Consider the following 18,892-nt stretch of genomic DNA (forward strand, 5'->3'; position numbering starts at 1 on the left):
ATAGCCAAGGGGGAGAAACCATCCAAATGCCCATCAGTGGAAGAAGGAATAAACAAAATGTATATCCATCCACAAAGAGGAATATTACTTGATCACAAAAGGGAATGAAATACTGATACAATGCTATAATGTAAAGTAATCTTGAAAACATGCTAAGTGAAACAAGCAAGACACAAAAGGAAGCATTATAACTGGCTTTATTTATATGAAATATCTAAATTAGGTAAATCCATTTAGATAGCAGACTAGAAGTTTCCAGGGGCTGGGGGGAAGGTTGCCTGGGGAGTAAAGTGTTATGGTGAGTAAAGTGTATTTGCACAGTACTGTAATATACTAAATGACACTGACTTGTTCACCTTGAAATGGTTAATTTTTTTTTTAAAGATTTATTTATTTATACAAGCACTGGGTACAGTCAGAAGTGCTGGAGGGCGAGAGAACTCACCAGAGCCAGAGCAGGGAACAGAACAGGCAGATGGACCGAAATACACTGCTGAGGGGAGCAGCGGGCACAGCAGGAGAGGTCTGCGCGCTATGTGGGACCCTAGCTGGTGGCCGGGGATCTAACCGGAGCTGCAGAGGCTGCAGGCAGCTTCGCAGCCCAGCGCTCAACCGCTGCGCCACCAAGGAAGGAAGGCCTTTGAAATGGTTACTTTTATGTTATGGAATTCACCTCTAAAAAAAGATCCATGGTTATCGGTGTGCAGTTATTTGAGTACTGACTGCTTACCAGTTGATTAATCACAAGTAAGCTATGATCTTGGTACTTTCTAACTCACTCACTCCATCCTAAATTATGCTAGCATTTACAGATGGGGAAGGCCATTTAATATAAGACAGTTGGGGTAAAGTTGGAAATGAGAAAAACTTACAGTAACGAGTAAAATAAAAATTTAGTGGATGTAAAATAAAAGGGAATGCAGAAGAGAAAACTGAGAGAAGAAGCAATGAGTACTGAAGAGGCAATCATTATATATATAGTCTAATTAAAGAAGAAAAAAGATTATAGTTGTCAGTTGTGAGGGAGTATCTGCATGTTTAAATTAATTTGAAAATGACAAAACACCTATGGAAGGAAGGAAAGTTTTGAGGCTGGACAGATATTTTCTCAATATGCCCATAAACTTATAAGGCAAATAAGCAGAAAAGATAGAGACAATCCTCCAACTTCATATTATATTAGAAATTATAGAGTAAAAGAATAACAGATAGCCAATTACTCATGCACTTATTTAAATGCCAACTGACCAAGTGACTGATATTTGGAACTTCACTTTGGAATTGCACTAAATTAGTTTAACAAAAAGATTAATTTTATTACTTCACACATCTATTACATTTTAAAACCAACACATTATTCTAGACATTTCTAAAACTATACTTACATATTCCTTCACGTTTTTTGTTTTCACAGCTTTGTAGGAATAATAGGCAGGATAAAGCATTCCAAACACCAACCTGAAAGTAAAGAGTATGAGAAGACTCATCAAACACGATGCTATTAACAATGCATGAAAATTTCAGTGTTAAATTTGTAAGAGTGAAAATGTGTGTATAAACTAAATCCATCCAGAAGAACAAAGTACAATACATTCTTTAGGGCCTCCCTGGTGGTGTAAGGGGTTAAGCACCGCACTATGAAGCAATCTGCAGCCTTTGCAGCACGAGTTCCATCTCTGGCCGGCCAGGGAGCAACCCACATGGCTTAGCAGACCTCTCCTGTCTAACCCGCTACTCCCCTCAGCAGTGAATTTCAGTCAATCTGCCTGTTCTGTTCCCCACTCTGTCTCTGGTGAATCCTTTCACCCCCTTGCATCTCTGGCCTGTACCCAGCTCTTGTATGCCTAAATAAATAAATCTTTAAAAAAAAAAAAGCATTTGGGCCTCCCCTGGTGGCGCAGCAGTTGAGCGCTGGTTCAATCCCCGGCAGATGGCCAGGGTTCCACATAGCGCACAGACCTCTCCTGCCGCTGCTCCCCTTAGCAGTGTATTTCATCAGTCTGCCTTTCCTGCTCCCCGCTCCGGCTCTGGTGAATTCTCTCACCCTCCCATGCTTCTGACTGATCACAAAAATCTGCAAAGAGCTGATGAGACTCAGCAACAACAAAGAAAATAATCCAGTCAAAAAATGGGCAGACGAGCTAAAAAGAAACTTCTCTGAAGAGGAAATGCAAATGGCCAACAGACATATGAAAAAATGTTCAACATCACTTGTAATCAGGGAAATGCAAATCAAAACTACCATGAGATACCATCTTACACCAGTGAGAATGGCACATATTAAAAAAACTAGCAACAACAAATGTTGGCGAGGGTGTGGAGAAAAAGGAACTCTTGTGCACTGTTGGTGGGAGTGCAAACTGGTCCAACCACTATGGAGAGCTGTGTGGAGATTTCTGGACCTACTAAACATAGAGCTTCCATATGATCCAGCAATTCCACTCCTAGGTATTTACCCAAAGGACACAGAAACATCCATTCCAAAGAACACCTGCACCCCTATGTTTATAGCAGCACTATTTACAATAGCTAAGCTTTGGAAACAGCCCAAATGCCCAAAAATAGATGACTGGATCAAGAAGATGTGGTACATATACACCATGGAATATTACTCAGCATTCAAAAAAGATAAACACATGCAATTTGCAGCAACATGGATGGCATTGGAAGGGATCATGCTCAGCGAAATAAGCCAAAAAGAAAAAGAAAAATACCGGATGGTCTCACTCATAGCAGGAATCTAGAAAACTTAAATAAGGGACCAGGAAAATGAATATAAGAAAGTGAAAATCAAAATCAACAAAAAACTATGAACCAGAGACACTTTTTGGGGGGTGGGGGGTGGGAGGGGAGGGATTGGGGTCAGAATGGGGCGTTTGCAATTGTATGGGGGAATATAAAAATAAAATTTATTATTTAAATTTAAAAAAATAAATAAATAAAATAAAATTTAAAAAAAATCTTTAAAAAAATTAAAAAAAAAAAAAAAAGAACTCAGTTAATATTTCTAATAACCCAATATCCTGGGTTCTGTTTCTTTAAAAAAAAAAAAAAAGGAAGCATTCTTTACAAAAGGATGATTTTAAAATTTTCAAGTTTTATAGAACAATATTATTGAAAAATTGCTATTTTAAACTTTTTTTTAATTGCCACAAATGCTATTCTGTATTTCTTTTAAAAAATTGGGTAATGTGAAAATAGCCAAAAATAAAGTAAAAATTGTTTCTAACTCTGCCAATCAAAGATAATCATGGACAACATTTATTGTATATAAATCCCATTCCTTATCCATGTGTAGTATACCTAAACCATATATATAACACAAGACACACAATTTGTGATAATGAAAAAGTGGTCCTTTATTAGTTTAAGAAGCACTGGCTTTTAACGCTAATGATAGAGCTGTCAAATAGCACTTGATATTTTTATTACAAAATATATTAAAATAACTCTCTTTGAAGGCCTCCCCGGTGGCGCAGTGGTTGAGCGCTGGGCTGCGAAACTGCCTGTATGTAGCCTCTGCAGCGCCCGTTCGATCCCCGGCCACCGGTGTGCAGACCTCTCCTGCAGCACCCGCTGCTCCCCTCAGCAGTGGACTTCGTCAGTCTGCCTGTTCTGCTCCCAGCTACGGCTCTGTTGAATTCTCTCACCCTCCCGTGCTTCTGACTGTACCCAGTGCTTGTATAAATAAATAAATCTTAAAAAAAAAAAAAAAAGATTCTCTTTAAGCATTTATAAAATGACCAAATCACTAACAGAATTTAACCTAATGCCATATTTTAAGATTACTTCACCAAATCCCAGATTGAAGATATATGTGTGTGTATACATATGTAGCATGCGTGCATAAATCATTAAATATAGAAAAGGCTTGACACAGATATGCATGTGCTACATCATGTAATATTTTTGTCCTTATATATTATTTTACAGCACTTTTCTTAATGTCTTCATTACATGCCATGTTGAGATTCCCACAGTTCATTTAAACAATCTGGTATGTATAGGCTTTTGGCTAATTTCCAGGTTTCTGTTATCAAACATACTACTCTGTGAAACATTTTGTGTACACTGATATTAGCTTTCTGGTTGTGAAGGTACTGCTTCAAAAAGTACACATTTTTCTTTATTACCAATATGTCCTCCAAAAGTAAGTTCTATTTTATATTCCTATAATTGCTAATCATGATAATCACTTAAAAAAAAGTGTTTGTCAGCTAAACAGGAGAAAAACAATAATCTCATAGATGTTTTAATGTGTGTATTTCTGAACAACATTAAGGATGAATTTTTTACTGGCCTTTTGATACATGAGATATATATATATATATATGCTTTTGTTGACTTTTCTTTATTGGGGTGGGGAGGTCTATTTTTCTGTTTTCCTTTCATTGAAGTAACATTCGTTTACAACACTGTACAGGTTCCAGGAGTACATTTTCCCACTCAGCAACTGAGCCTGCAACTGTGGCACCCACCATTCTGTTGACAGAGTCTAAGGGTTTGTTTTTGTTTTGTTTGTTTGCTTTGCTTTTTCTTCTATATTCCACAAATAAGTGAAATTTTACTGTATCTGTCTTTTTCCTTCTGACTTACTTCACTTAGCATCATCCCCTCAAGGTTCATCCTTGTTGTCACAAATGCCAAGATTTCATTTTTTCTTTTTATAGCTAAGTAGTGTTTCACTGCGTTTATGTATCACATCTTCTTAATCCATTCGCCCATCACATTGGGCTCTTGGGTTGCTTCTATATCAGGGAGGCTGTGAATAATGCTTCAGTGAACACAGAGGTGATTATATATTTTTGAGTTAGCCTTTTTATTTTCTTCATGTAAATGCCTAGAAGTGGGATTACTGAATCATATGGTAGTTCTAGTTTTAATTTTTTTAAAGATTTATTTATTTATGCATACAAGAACTGGGGTAAGGCCAGAGATGCAGGGGATGAGAGGATTTACCAGAGACAGAGTAGGGAACAGAACAGGCAGACTGACTGAAATACACTGCTGAGAGAAACAGCCGGTGAGGCAGGAGAGGTCTGCTGTGCCATGTGGGTAGCTCCCTGGCCAGCTGGAGATTGAACTTGTGCTGCAGAGGCTGTGGATTGCTTCATAGTGAGGTGCTTAACCCCATGCACCACCAGGGAGGCCCTGCATGTTGTCTTTGATGAAATATGTATCCTCTGTTCATTTTTTAAATTGGTTTTATATATATATAGTTGTTGAGCTGTAAGAAGGGGGTCTAATATCTTTTTTTTTTTTTTTAAAACTTTTTTTTTTTTAAATAGAGGCATGTTTATTTATTTATTAATTATATTTGTTTGTTTGTTTTGTTTATACATGCACTGGGTACAGTCAGAAGCGCGGGAGGGTGAGAGAATTCACCAGAGCCACAGTGGGGAGCAGAGCAGGCAGAAGGACTGAAGTACACTGCTGAGGGGAGCAGCGGGTGGCAGGAGAGGTCTGCGCACCATGTGGGATCCTCCTCCGGTGGCCTGGGAACAGCCGGGGATCGAACCGGCGCCGCAGAGGCCGCGGGCAGCTTCGCAACCCAGCGCTCAACCGCTGCGCCACCGGGGAGGCCCGGGGTCTAATATCTTAATATTTTTTTTAGATAGATTCAGTTTTAAAGAAAAATTGGGAAGATAGTATACAGATAGCTCCCATAAACCCAATACCCCTACCATTGATATCATGCATTAAAATGGTACATTTGTCACAATTAATAAGTCCATATTAATATACTATTTATTAATTAAAGTCCATGCTTTATTCAGATTTTCTTTTAGTTTTTATCTAGGATCCTTTTTTTTATCCCAGGATAGCAAATTATATTCAGCTGTCTTACTTCCTTAGCTCCTCTTGGCCATAACAGTTTCTCATACTTTCCTTGGGAAATGACCTTGACAGTTCTGAGGAGTATTGATCAAGCATATTGTAAGAGGACCTTATTTTGAAATTTGTCTGCTTCACTGCCTTCCTTAACGACTTCAGCAGATGGCCTCCTCTTGGACCAGTCCTTATAGGGGCTCATAACAACAAAATAACTCGAAAACCATTGCCTTCTATAACAATTTGTTTCAACATGGCTTCCTCATACGCCTTCTTCTATTTCTACTTAACTCTGGAGTGTATGCGTCTTGCCTACAATGCTGCCTTCCTTCATTTCTTTCCACCTCTCCTTTCTGTTCTTCCATTTTTTTCTTGTTTAATTAGTTCATGTTTTTCTCCAAGTTCCAATCTTCAGCAGACTTCAAAATCACTTTTATTTTGAATTTAGAAGAATTTGGCAGGATTAGTCATTTGCCTTTAGCATATTCTATTTTAGAATGTTTGATGTAATTTTTAAAAAAGATTTATCTTTTATTTATTTATGCATACAAGAACTGGGATATGGGCCAGAGGTGTGGGGCATAAGAGGATTCACCAGAGACAGAATGGAGAGCAGAAGAGGTGGATCTTCTGAAATACACTGTTGAGGGGAGCAGTGGGTGAGACAGAAAAGGTTTGCTGCACCAAGTGGGTTTGCTGCACCATGTGGGTCACCTACCTGGCAGGGGATCAAACTAATGCCGCAGTGGCAGGCACTAACTTGATAGTGCAGTGGCTGGTAATAGCTTGGTAGAGCTGAGAGTTAGCCCCTACGCCACCAGGGAGGCCCCTTGGCTGTTTGATGCAACTTTTTTTTTTTTTTTTTGAAAGATTTATTTATTTATTTATACAAGCACTGGGTACAGTCAGAAGCGCGGGAGGGTGAGAGAATTCACCAGAGCCAGAGCGGGGAGCAGAGCAGGCAGAAGGACCGAAGTACACTGCTGAGGGGAGCAGCTTGTGGCAGGAGAGGTCTGCGCGCCATGTGGGACCCTCCTCCGGTGGTCTGGGAGCAGCTGGGGATCGAACTGGCACTGCAGAGACTGCGGGCAGCTTCGCAACCCAGTGCTCAACCGCTGCGCCACCGGGGAGGCCCTAACTTTTTTTTTTTTTTTTTTTTTTTTAAGATTTATTCTTTTATTTATACAAGCACTGGGTACAGTCAGAAACGAGGGAGGGTGAGAGAATTCACCAGAGTCAGAGCGGGGAACAGAACAGACAGACTGATGAAATACACTGCTGAGGGGAGGAGCGGGCAGCAGGAGAGGTCTGCGCACCATGTGGGGCCCTCACCGGTGGCCGGAGATCGAACCGGAGCTGCAGAGGCTGCGGGCAGCTTCTCAGCCCAGCACTCAACCGCTGTGCCACCAGGGAGGCCCTGGTGCAACTTTTAATGTATGTAATTGACTTCGAAAATAGGTAATTTTCTCACATATAGTAAGGATTTGATGCTAATTAATGTTATACAGATCGGTGCTTTGCATTTACTTTCTAATCTTTACATTGAATAGAAGCAGTCAAACAAACACAGTATCTCTAACACCTAACTCTTGTACAAGTAGAAAATAATTAACTTATTACATTTGGACATGGGATAGATTAAAGGTCTTAGTGAATACTGGGACAATTTTTAAGGAACACCATTATTAATATTACGTTTTATTATTGCTCCAATGTGAGTATAACTGAATATTTTATTACTAACATATGTAATATTTTCCTCTTTTTTTTGATTTTTAAAAAATTTTAGGTGTTACTGTAGATGTTGGCAACTTGGGAGGTCAGGCATACAGCCAAAGAATGAGAATAGTGAAAAATTAAATAAAGTTAACTTTAGAAGGCCACCTACAAGATAAACTCAGGGCTTATAAAGGGAGTATTTGTTACAAATAAAATTCACCTATAAATTTGAATATAGTTTCAGTTAGCGGCAGTAAGAAATAGTTACTAATTTCCTTTTAGTCTTATTTCCTCCCAAAGAGGGAGAACTTTGCCAAAACACTCACAATAGCCTTCCCAATTTACCCCCCACAAAGGTAAATTTGCCTATATGAACACAGGCTATGTTGAAAATTTTATACTATTTTAAGAAGGAAATAAGATTTATGGGACTACAGAGGGTGCAATGGTGTCAGTGTCATTTTTTATATCTAGGAAATACATAAAATGGCCATTTTTCTGCATATATGTTCAGAAACAATACATCCTTTATAAAAAAATTTTAGAGAATTACAGTGTATTCCAAGAAAAATCTCAGAAGCTACTAGGAAGAGTGCTCTCACTACCAGAATATCATCAAAGCATAAAGGTTATCAGCATCATTTGAAAAAACTGGTATTCTTTTAGATGAAAGGACAAAAGCAATGAGTCTAGAAATTAACTAAAATGGGATAGCTAATATTAAACCAACAAAATAAGCTATGGGATAAAAAATCAGAACGATGAAAGACAGAGGTACCAGGCTTGTTAGGATTAGTTAGTACAAATACAGTATCCTTCAAGGAGCAACAAAGAATACAACATATCAGGCCCTTTCTAAACGGTATAACCCAACATTTTTCTGTAATCCAATTTACACAAAAAACTATTTTGAAATGAGTTGAATTCCAGTAAAATAGACTAGGATAAGTTTGTCAAACATACAGAGGTTTCTCTGATGCTACCCCATTCCTGTGACCAGCATACTAGTCAGGCATTAGTCATTGCTAGTCATTCACTGCAGTCTTTTATTCTGACTCTATTCCGGGAATCACTGTCAACATAACACCATATCACATGAGCAAAGGACAGGCACTGGGTAGACATCTTTGCCCCTTTTTAAAAAACCATATGTCATTCTAAATTTCAATCAAGCTTGAGTACCAGGTTTTATTCCTAAACTACTATACCTATTTCCTTTGGGAGGAAATCACTTTAATAGAATTGCTGTTTAGTATTTAGTATTACATTCTTATTTTTCTTGAAGTATATAATAAAAACTGCCATATGAAAATCACAGCTATAAATATTTAAAAAACAGTGTTAAGGGTAACATCTATTATATTAGTCAATATCCTGATAAGTGATATTTCACGTGTGAGATTTACTCTGGAATTCAGTACAATGCAATGCTTGGTTTTCTATGTAAAAATTATGTCCTTCCTTTTAACTAAAAAGAGTTACATTACTCCTTTTTCTTTCCCCTATGAATTGTCCAGGTCAAATTTGTTTTTCAACTTCATTAACTATAGTGGGGCTTAGAATTGACATATTTATATCCCTATTTATCACATTTTTATTTTGTATTTTCATTGCTTTTTTCTGTTGTTAATTTTCTTATTTTCTTTATATTTTTAACATGAATTTGGCAAAAGATTTATCAAATCATTTGAAAGAACACAACAGAGTACAACTAGTAAGAACAAACCACAGTACAAAAGTATAAATAGTAAAAATGTAGCAGTCATATGCAATAAACACAAACTTTTACAGTGTCAGAGAACAAGAAATCTTTCCTTGTTTAGGTAGCTGTGAGTGATTCCTCAATCTAGCCACACATAAAAGTCACCTGGAGAATTTTTTCTTCAGTGTGACTTGTTGTTTTTCATAAAGTTAACACAGGTAATTAACAACAGAGTAAGGAAGAAACTGCAAAGTAAAAGTCTTCTCTCATTGTGAAACACTATTTTCCCAAAGAGAAGCATGGAAACAATTTCTTGGGTATTCAACAATAAAATATTGAATAACTTGTAAAGAAAATACATTAGAAACAAAAGCACAGAATACTCAAAACTCATCACTTCCTAATTTATTACATTTTACTATGCTTTTGAGGTTATTTACATGTATTCTATTTGTACATTGGAAAAACTAAGTGTGTGATCCAGCTCCACATTCAGTGACATCACATTGGTTGCCTGAAATAAGCTATTATTATAGCAACTATTGACATCATGGACATCAGCAAATGATATAAATCAGTCCCCTCTCTTCAGTCATTAAGCATTACCAGCACACTACTGCTGATATGTGTTTTCGCCAAGGAAATCAATAGTATATTTCTATTGGAAGGACAATGAAATACTATAGGTAGAAGGAATTTACAGAATTTAGTGAAAACAAAAAAGCAGGCCCTTATGACAACTAAAATTTTTATAAAGGGCTTCATGCAAGATAAAAGGAGAACCAGGGCAAGTTTTTTGTTCTTTATCATACTTCAATTCTATTGGAATATAAGGTGTGTAATATACAGAATCCAGTGAATCATAAAAATATAATTAGAATCTTAATAAGGAATTCTAGAGTGTCTTAAGATTAGCTTTCGGATTTTTTTCTTTTTCTTTTTTTAAAGATTTATTTATTTAGGGCCTCCCCGGTGGCGCAGCAGTTGAGCGCTGGGTTGTGAAGCTGCCCGCAGCCTCTGCAGCGCTGGTTCGATCCCCGGCTGCTCCCCGGCCACTGGAGGAGGGTCCCACATGGCGCGCAGACCTCTCCTGCTGCCCGCTGCTCCCCTCAGCAGTGTCCTTCGGTCCTTCTGCCTGCTCTGCTCCCCGCTCTGGCTCTGGTGAATTCTCTCACCCTCCCGCGCTTGTGACTGTAGCCAGTGCTTGTATAAATAAAAATAAATTAAAAATATATAAAAAGATTTATTTATTTATACAAGCACTGGGTACAGTCAGAAGCGTGGGAGGGTGAGAGAATTCACCAGAGCCAGAGCGGGGAACAGAAAAGGCAGACTGAGGAAACACACTGCTGAGGGGAATAGCGGGCGGCAGGAGAGGTCTGCGCGCCATGTGGGACCCTCGCGGGCGGCAAGGGAACGAACCGGCGCTGCAGAGGCTGCGGACAGCATGCAGCCCAGTGCTCAACCACTGCGTCACCAGGGAAGACCTTTTTTTTTTTTTTTAAAAGATTGATTTATTTATGCATACAAGAGCTGGGGTACAGGTCAGAGATGCGGAGGAGGGGTGTGTGTGTGTGTGTGTGTGTGTGTGTGTGAAGATTCACCAGGCAGAGTGGGGAACAGAACAGGCAGACTGACGGAAATACACTACTGAGGGGAGCAGCAGGCGAGACAGGAGAGGTCTGCTGCACCATGTGCGATGCTCCCTGGCTGGCCGGGGATCGAACACATGCCGCAGAGGCTGCGGATTGCTTCATAGTGCTGCGTCTTAACCCCTTGTGCCACCAGGTAGGCCCTTTCTGACTTTTTTCAAAGCAGTATTTTTCCTTCAGAGGAAATCTTTCTTAGGAGTCTCAATAAATAAGAAATGAATATAACTGACTTGTCATCAGACAATTTAATTTTCTTGATGGTAGAATCCTCAGAGGAATCCTAAGCCCTTGAGAATTACAAAGCATCTTCTACTAAGTACTCAGTAGCTACCAAATCTGTCTTTATGTAAGAAGCAATTGGGAATGAGAATTTTGAATTCCTAAATTCTGCATCTTCAACAAACTAAGATGTGACAATATTATGCTTAGTTTGGTTTTGGATTAAAACTGATTATAATTGGGGCTTCCCTGGTGGTACAGGGGGTTATGTGCAGTGTTCTGTGAAGCTGTCTGCAGCCTTTGTGGTGCAAGTTTGATCCCCAGCCTGCTGGGAGCAACCCATAAAGTGCGGCAGACCTCTCCTGTCTTGCCCACTGCTCCCCTCAGCAGTGTATTTTGGTACATTCTTGGTGCTCACCTGTGACTCTTGTCTCTGGGCATTCTCTCTCACCCCCTGTGACTCTGGCCTGTACCCCACTTCTAAAAAAATAAAAAAAAAAAAAAAAAAACCCACCTGATTATAAATTTTTTTTTTTTTTAAAGATTTATTTATCTATCCATACAAGCACTGGGTACATTCAGAAGTGCAGGAGGGACCAGAGCCAGAGCCGGGAGCAGAGCAGGCAGAGGGACCGAAGCACACTGCTGAGGGGAGCAGCAGGCAGCAGGAGAGGTCTGTGCACCATGTGGGACCCTCCTCCGGTGGCCAGGGAGCAGCCGGGGATTGAACCGGTGCTGCAGAGGCTGCGGGCAGCCTCGCAACCCGGAGCTCAACCGCTGCGCCACTGGGGAGGCCCCACCTGATTATAATTAAACTCCGTGTTGCCAGAATGGTAAGTTGGCGTCAGTCTAACAAGATTTTTACAGTAATGTGAAACTGACTATAGGTTATGTTGACTTTTGCCAAAGTGTATCTTCTACTTAGAAAGTAAAATAAATCTAAGAGATCACAAGGGAAAGAGAGTTACATAAAGTGACACAATTTAATACATCTTTGAAAATAATAAATTTGTGCCTGTTTAAAACCGAATGATTACAATATTGCAAGATCTGGAGATAACCAATGCATCTGTGTATATTCATGAGTCATTATGCTACTGCTTAAGTAGCTATCATGTAGCAAAAATTAATGCATGAACACTGCCAAAATAATATGTATCTTTTGTCTGACACAAATATCAAGAAAAAGAGGTTTCTTGCCAAGAATCCCTCCTAGCAGAGAATCCCCATTTGGTAAAACAGCAGTTAAGTGGCTGCCAGAAAGAAAAACTTAAAAAATCACATGCAGAAAGAAAAAGTCAAACTCATGAGAAAAACCCAAGTCCTGACTATTATAACCAAAGATAAATGTTTAAAACTGCCAAGGAAAGAAAATGACAATAAAAATTCCTTTGAATGATTTTATACGTTTTAATTACAGTCATCAAGAACTACGAAGCTTGGAATCTTCATGTTCTAAGAGCTAAACTTCTTATTCCAGAACTTGTAATTTCTACTTTAAAAGAAAAGCTTAAGATAAAGTCAGGGTCAGCAAATCAGACTTATGTTTCATCATCCCTCACTCTTCGCTCCCCACACTCCCACCAGGGCCTACTATGTGGTAGACCCAAACCAAAAGAAAATCCTTATAAAAAGAATATATGATAGAACCACAGGTTGTAAACAGTTGAAGCACTCAAGTAACTCAGCATCCTGTGGGCAGAATTCCACAGAATGGCTGACACAGCTAAAAGCTGATGGCTCCTACAAACTACAGCATCCCCAAGTTTACCATATGTAATTTTTCCATTCTGATTGTCACTACAAATAAGAAATGTGTAGATGGGGTTGGTTTATTTTTCTATTTCCAAAAAGTAAGGTGCAGAGAGATTCAACCTCTTATGAATTATGTACCCATTGAATGTCAAAGCTAGAACTTAAACATAGAACTTCTAATTTCAAGATCTGTGCTCTTTCCCCTACACCAACATTTTTTTTTTACTTCATATAATACATAACTCATAGTAAACAGATCCCCAGTACTAGCAGTTGAGTGAATTCAACATTCAGAAGGTACCTAAGTAGTTGTAATTGTGATCTACCAACATACTACTGTCATATATAAAGATATCTGAGACCCATTTTCTGATTATGGACAAACTCTAGAGGGAATGTTGATCTTCAATCAACATTCACATGCTCTTCAATGCCTATCAAACTGGTTAGATGGCTATACTTGACAGAATTAAGAATTTCACATATCATCTGGCTAAACCCTGTCACTTGAGGAACTCTCAGCTCACAGGAATTGAATTAGCCCTCTAAACACAGGATCTTTGAAAATCCAAATTTACCTTTAGATCCCCTCAACGTTAAAGAGTTCAGTTGTAATCTAAGGTTTAAAAAAGAATGACCTGGTGAAAGAAATCACACATAAAACCTTTTTGAAAATGTTGAGAAAATTTCCTCTTAGAGTACATGCCTCTATACAGATAAAAATAATGAGCAGTAACAGTCTTAAACAAGGATTTTACCCTGTTTGGTACATTTTATTTACTAATATATGACCGTGAAGTAAACTCTGCTGATTTAAATTCAGATCTAAACCTGTTGCCTAGTCGTTCCATGGCACATACATCCCTATCCCTATCATACCACCCAAGAAACAATTAGCTACAGCCACATACAAATGAGTCCAACTCTACCAGGACCTAATCAAATCTGATTTATTGTTTTTGCTTTCAAGTACTCTTTTAGTTACTCTCCATTACACAAAAATAGGTATCACTTGATGACATACTAGTGCCAAGTGCTATGTCTTCTGGCACTAGGGATACAACAGTGAACTCACCATGGCTTTTTTTTTTTTTTTTAAAGATTTATTTATTTATGCATACAAGAACTAGGGTACAGGCCAGAGGTGTGGGGTGGTGGTGGTGGTGAGAGGACTCACCAGAGAGAGAGTGGGGAAAAGAACAGGCAGATTGACTGAAACACACTGCTGAGGGGAGCAGTGGGTGAGTCAGGGGAGGTCTGCTGTGCCATGTGGGCAGCATCCTGGCCAGGGATCAAAATCATGCTGCAGTGGCTGCGGATAGTTTCATAGGTTGCGTCTTAACCCCTTGCGCCACCTGGAAGGCCCACCATTGCTTTTTAATTTTCATATTTCTTAAGTTATTTCCTTTGCTTTGTTTGTTCAAATCTTTCTAGTACCTCCAAGTATCTCCATCTCAGTAAATTTATTATCATGCCAGTCCCTAGAGCTAGAACAATCTCCCTTTTTTTTAAAAGATTTATTTATTTATGCATGCAAGAGCTGGGGTACAGGCCAGAGGGGTGGGGGGGGGTAAGAGGATTCAACAGAGACAGAGTGGGGAACAGAACAGGCAGACTGACGAAATACACTGCTGAGGGGAGCAGCAGGCGAGTCAGGAGAGGTCTGCTGCGCCATGTGGGTTGCTCCCTAGCCAGGCAGGGGATCGAACTCGTGCTGCAGAGGCTGTGAGAGCTTCATAGGTTGCATATTAACCCCTTGCACCACCAGGGAGGCCCCAATCTCCCTCTTTATGTGAAGAACTAAAATCCCTCTTTTCATAGGCACCCTGCAAATTACTGTCCTTCATTAAAGAGGCTGAAAGAAAGTCTGCTGTCCTTATACAGCAAACAAATAATAACAAATTAAATTACAAAAACAACAACCCAAAACATAAAAGTTAAATATTGTAAACGCATTTAAAAATATTTTCTATGTTCACTTCTCTTGAGATAGTCAATGATTAGAGAATGTCTGAGCACTTTCTCTGTATAAGAGAATCAGAGAGGTGGAAATTTTTACTATCTTGGACAACTCACCAACAGAAAAAGAAAGCAAAGAAAGCCACCTAATTTAAGTCTGACATCAGTAATTACAACATGCTGGTTGGTCGGCACTACCAAGTCTCTGCCTCTTAGGATACATCACTCATTGTTTCATGAAAGGCAGTTCTGGATGACCCAATCCTGTTCCTAAGAAATTATACAGTCTCTGCCAATAAAGATTGTTTTCCTTCCTAAAAATATTTAAAAATGATTTTACAAAAGGAGTTGATCTATCCATTGAAAAGAGAGGAATGTTAAAATTACTTATCAGGAGGGAAATGTTGTTATGAAGACTAAAACAATTGATAATTAAATGCAATGTGTGATCATTAATTGGATTCTGTATTAAAAACAATATGCAGTCACATAAGGCAGTAGGACAACTTGGGAAATTTGTACATGAACTGTATATTAGGTGTTAACATGGCATCAATTTTTTTTAAGTGATGTTAGCCTTGTAGTTATATAAAAGCATGTCTTTGTTTAGGTGACATATCAAATAGGACTGAAATGTCAGGTCTTCAACATAATTTTTTAAAGCCAATTTATATTAATTTTACTTTAAACTTTAGATTTATAGAAAATTTGCCAACACAGTACACATAGTTCTCTTTCACCATATACCCAATTTCCCTATCATCAAAATTATTTATTGCTATGACACATTTGCACAGTTAATGAGTCAATTAATGATACATTAGTATCAATTAATTAAAAGTACATATTGTATTCAGAATTGCTTAGTTTTTAGATATAGCTGTTCCAGAGACAGAACATAGGTGTCTGTTAGAGCATCTGGGACACCACTCCACTAACCACATGACATTTAATCATCCTGTCTCTCTAGGCTCCTCAAAGTAGTTGTCACATAAAGTTACTGAACACTCCCCAAACTCCCTATCCCTGAACCTTGGGTTTGGGGCTAATGTCACCAGGTCAGGGGAATACCAAGTCTTCTGCTGAGGATTTTATCCTTAACAAATGAATGTCACATCATTAACAATCCCTGTTTTACCTAACAGTACTACCCCAATACTTCACTAGCAGCAAATCCTCAGACTCAGAACATTAGCTTTTTAGTTGTGCCAGTCTTGGAATTTTCAATTTAACACAAGGGCTCCTTACAAACACAGAGACTTTATAACTTAATGACTTCTAAAAAAGCAACTAATAATCTTAAGAATGGAGGTGTAAACAAGAAGACAAGATACAATCTCATCGGATTTGTAATTTACATATTATAATTTCAATCCATGTATTTCCCTTTAGAATTAGGATACAATCAATGTATAATCTTCTATGTGCTCATATAATATTGTACCACTGGATTTACATTCAACACAAGATTCTTCATTTCTATCACTGGATGGATCTTTGACTCCTCTTTCCCCTGCTGCCTCCAATCTGTAGCTCAGGCCATTGGTTTTTCCTTGTGAGAGTCAAAATACCCATCCACTTCTATTTTCAAATCAGTGGCCATGATACATTTATACTCAAGCCAGTTCAGTTCACTTATTGAAAAGTTTCTAAATACATGCCTCTGGTTCTTCTTTCACAGTAACCTTCTGATCAAGCTGCAGCACTGGCTTGCTTAGAGACTTCAATAGCTGCCTCCTCACCCCTCGCAATGACCAGTTCCTATAGGGAACTGATCAGAACATAATCTGAGAACCACTGCCTTCTATAAACCATCTGTTTTTTAAAAAATATTTATTTATGGGCCTCCCCGGTGGCGCAGCGGTTGAGCGCTGGGTTGCGAAGCTGCCCGCGGCCTCTGCGGCGCCAGTTCGATCCCCGGCTGCTTCCCGGCCACCGGAGGAGGGTCCCACATGGTGCGCAGACCTCTCCTGCAGCCCGCTGCTCCCCTCAGCAGTGTACTTCGGTCCTTCTGCCTGTTCTGCTCCCCGCTCTGGCTCTGGTGGATTCTCTCACCCTCCCGCGCTTCTGACTGTACCCAGTGCTTGTATAAACAAAAAAAAAACCAACCAAATAAATAAATAAAAAAAAAGACTGACACTTTAAAAAAAAAATATATTTATTTATGCATACAAGAGCTGGGGTACAGGGCAGAGATGCGGAGGGTGAGAGGATTCACTAGAGACAGAATAGGGAACAGAACAGGCAGAATGACTGAAATACACTGCTGAGGGGAGCAGCTGGCAAGACAGGAGAGGTCTGCTTTGCCCTGTGGGTTTTTCTCTGGCCGGCCGGGGATCGAACTCGTGCTACAGAGGCTGTGGATTGCTTCATAGTGCAGTGCTTAACCCCTTGCGCCACCAGGGAGGCTCTAAACCATCTGTTTCAACCTGGTTTTCTCAATATGCCTTTTACATTTCTATTTCAATCTTACAATGAATTCTTCTTGCCGAAAATGCCTTTCTCTCTCTTCATGCTTTTAGCTTCCTCCACATGCTTGTCTGTAACTCTCATTCCAAAAGCAAGACGATTGTTATTGTTCAGTTCTAGTATACACATACAGTGGTTTCAGAATTACTAACTCACACCTTCATGGGTACAACTTCATCAACTAGAGTATAGTGCTATGTGCAATACTATTTTACTTAAGTTTTATAGACTGAGGGTTTTCCAAGGTTACTTAGATCAGTATCTTTTTACTCCACTCCCTTCAAGAAAGTTGTTCAATATATTTGTAATACAATTAGATTCTTTTGTCAAATTGTGCATCCCTCAATCTCCTAAATGACTTAAAACTTTGCATATATTAATGTTCACTCTTTTGGTTGCAAAGTTGTGTGGGTTTGACATATATATCCACCATTATAGTAGCATACAAAATAGTTTTATTGTCCTATAGAAACCCCTGTGATTCACTGATTTCACATCCCACCCAACCTCTGACAACTACTGCTATCTAAAATCTCTGTAGTTTTGGCTTTTCCAGAATGTAAAAAAAAAGGAAGCATACAGTATGTAGTTGTTTTAGACCCATCTAAACAATGTCTTTCTGCAGTCTGATAGCTCATTTCTTTTGGGCAATGCATCATGTTCCACTGTAGGGATTACAATCTTATTTATCCATTTACCTACTAAACAGCATTTGGGTTGCTTCAAGGATTTGTTTGATATGAATAAAACTTCAATGAACATTTGCACGTAGGTTTTTGTCTGAACTTAAGTTTTCACTCAGTTGGATAAATATGTAGGAGCATGACTGCTAGACTTTTTAAAAAAAGAGTTATTTATTTATGCATTAAAAACTGGCCAGAGGTGTGAGGGGGGAGGTGAGAGGATTCACCAGAGACAGAGTGGGGAACAGAACAGGCAGATTGACTGAAATCCATTGCTGAGGGGAGCAGCTGGCAAATCAGGAGAGTCTGCTGCACCATGTGGGTAGCTCCCTGGCCAGGGATCAAACTCGTGCTCCAGTGGCTGAGGACAGCTTCATAGGTTGCATGTTAACCCCTTGCACCACCAGGGAGGCCCAATGACTGCTAGATCTTATGGTAAAATTACATTCTGCTTTTTTAACAGGCAAACTGTCTTCCAACATGGCCATACCAGTGTGCATTCCTATCAGCAATGAAAGTTCTTGTTTTGCATCTTTGTCAGCAATTGGTATCCTCAAGTTTTATGATTTTAGATATCCTAATAGGTGTCCTGTGGTGGTTCACTGTTGTTTTAATGTGAACTCCCTTAATGGCATCTGATGTGGTGTATCTCTTCACAGCTGCAATCTGTATTGGGTAAGGTATCTTTTGTCTGTTTCTAAATTGGGTTGTTTGCTTTCTTTTTGTTGAATTTTCACACGTTCTTTGCATATATTTTCTCTCAGTCTGTGGCTTGTCTTTTTATATTTTTAAGGGTATCCCTCATAGAGCAGATTTTTTTTGACCAAATCAAGTGTTTTCTTTCATAAATCATGTTTCTAATGTCGTATCTAAAAATTCATCACCAAACCCAAGGCCAACGA

General features: G+C 39.0%; 1 protein-coding gene across 1 annotated transcript in view; it reads right to left on the minus strand.

Annotated features, from left to right (window-relative positions):
* The window catches only part of REEP3 (receptor accessory protein 3), a 90,879-nt gene that overhangs the window by 45,967 nt on the left and 26,020 nt on the right, over positions 1–18,892 (minus strand). Inside the window, exon 2 of the mRNA XM_037497332.1 lies at positions 1,386–1,458. Within this exon, the coding sequence (XP_037353229.1) occupies positions 1,386–1,458 (73 nt within the window). The remainder of the gene's footprint in view (positions 1–1,385; positions 1,459–18,892) is intronic.

Source organism: Talpa occidentalis, unplaced genomic scaffold, assembly GCF_014898055.3.
Source record: "Talpa occidentalis isolate TD23 unplaced genomic scaffold, MPIMG_talOcc4v2.1 talOcc4.8, whole genome shotgun sequence".
NCBI lineage: Eukaryota > Metazoa > Chordata > Mammalia > Eulipotyphla > Talpidae > Talpa > Talpa occidentalis.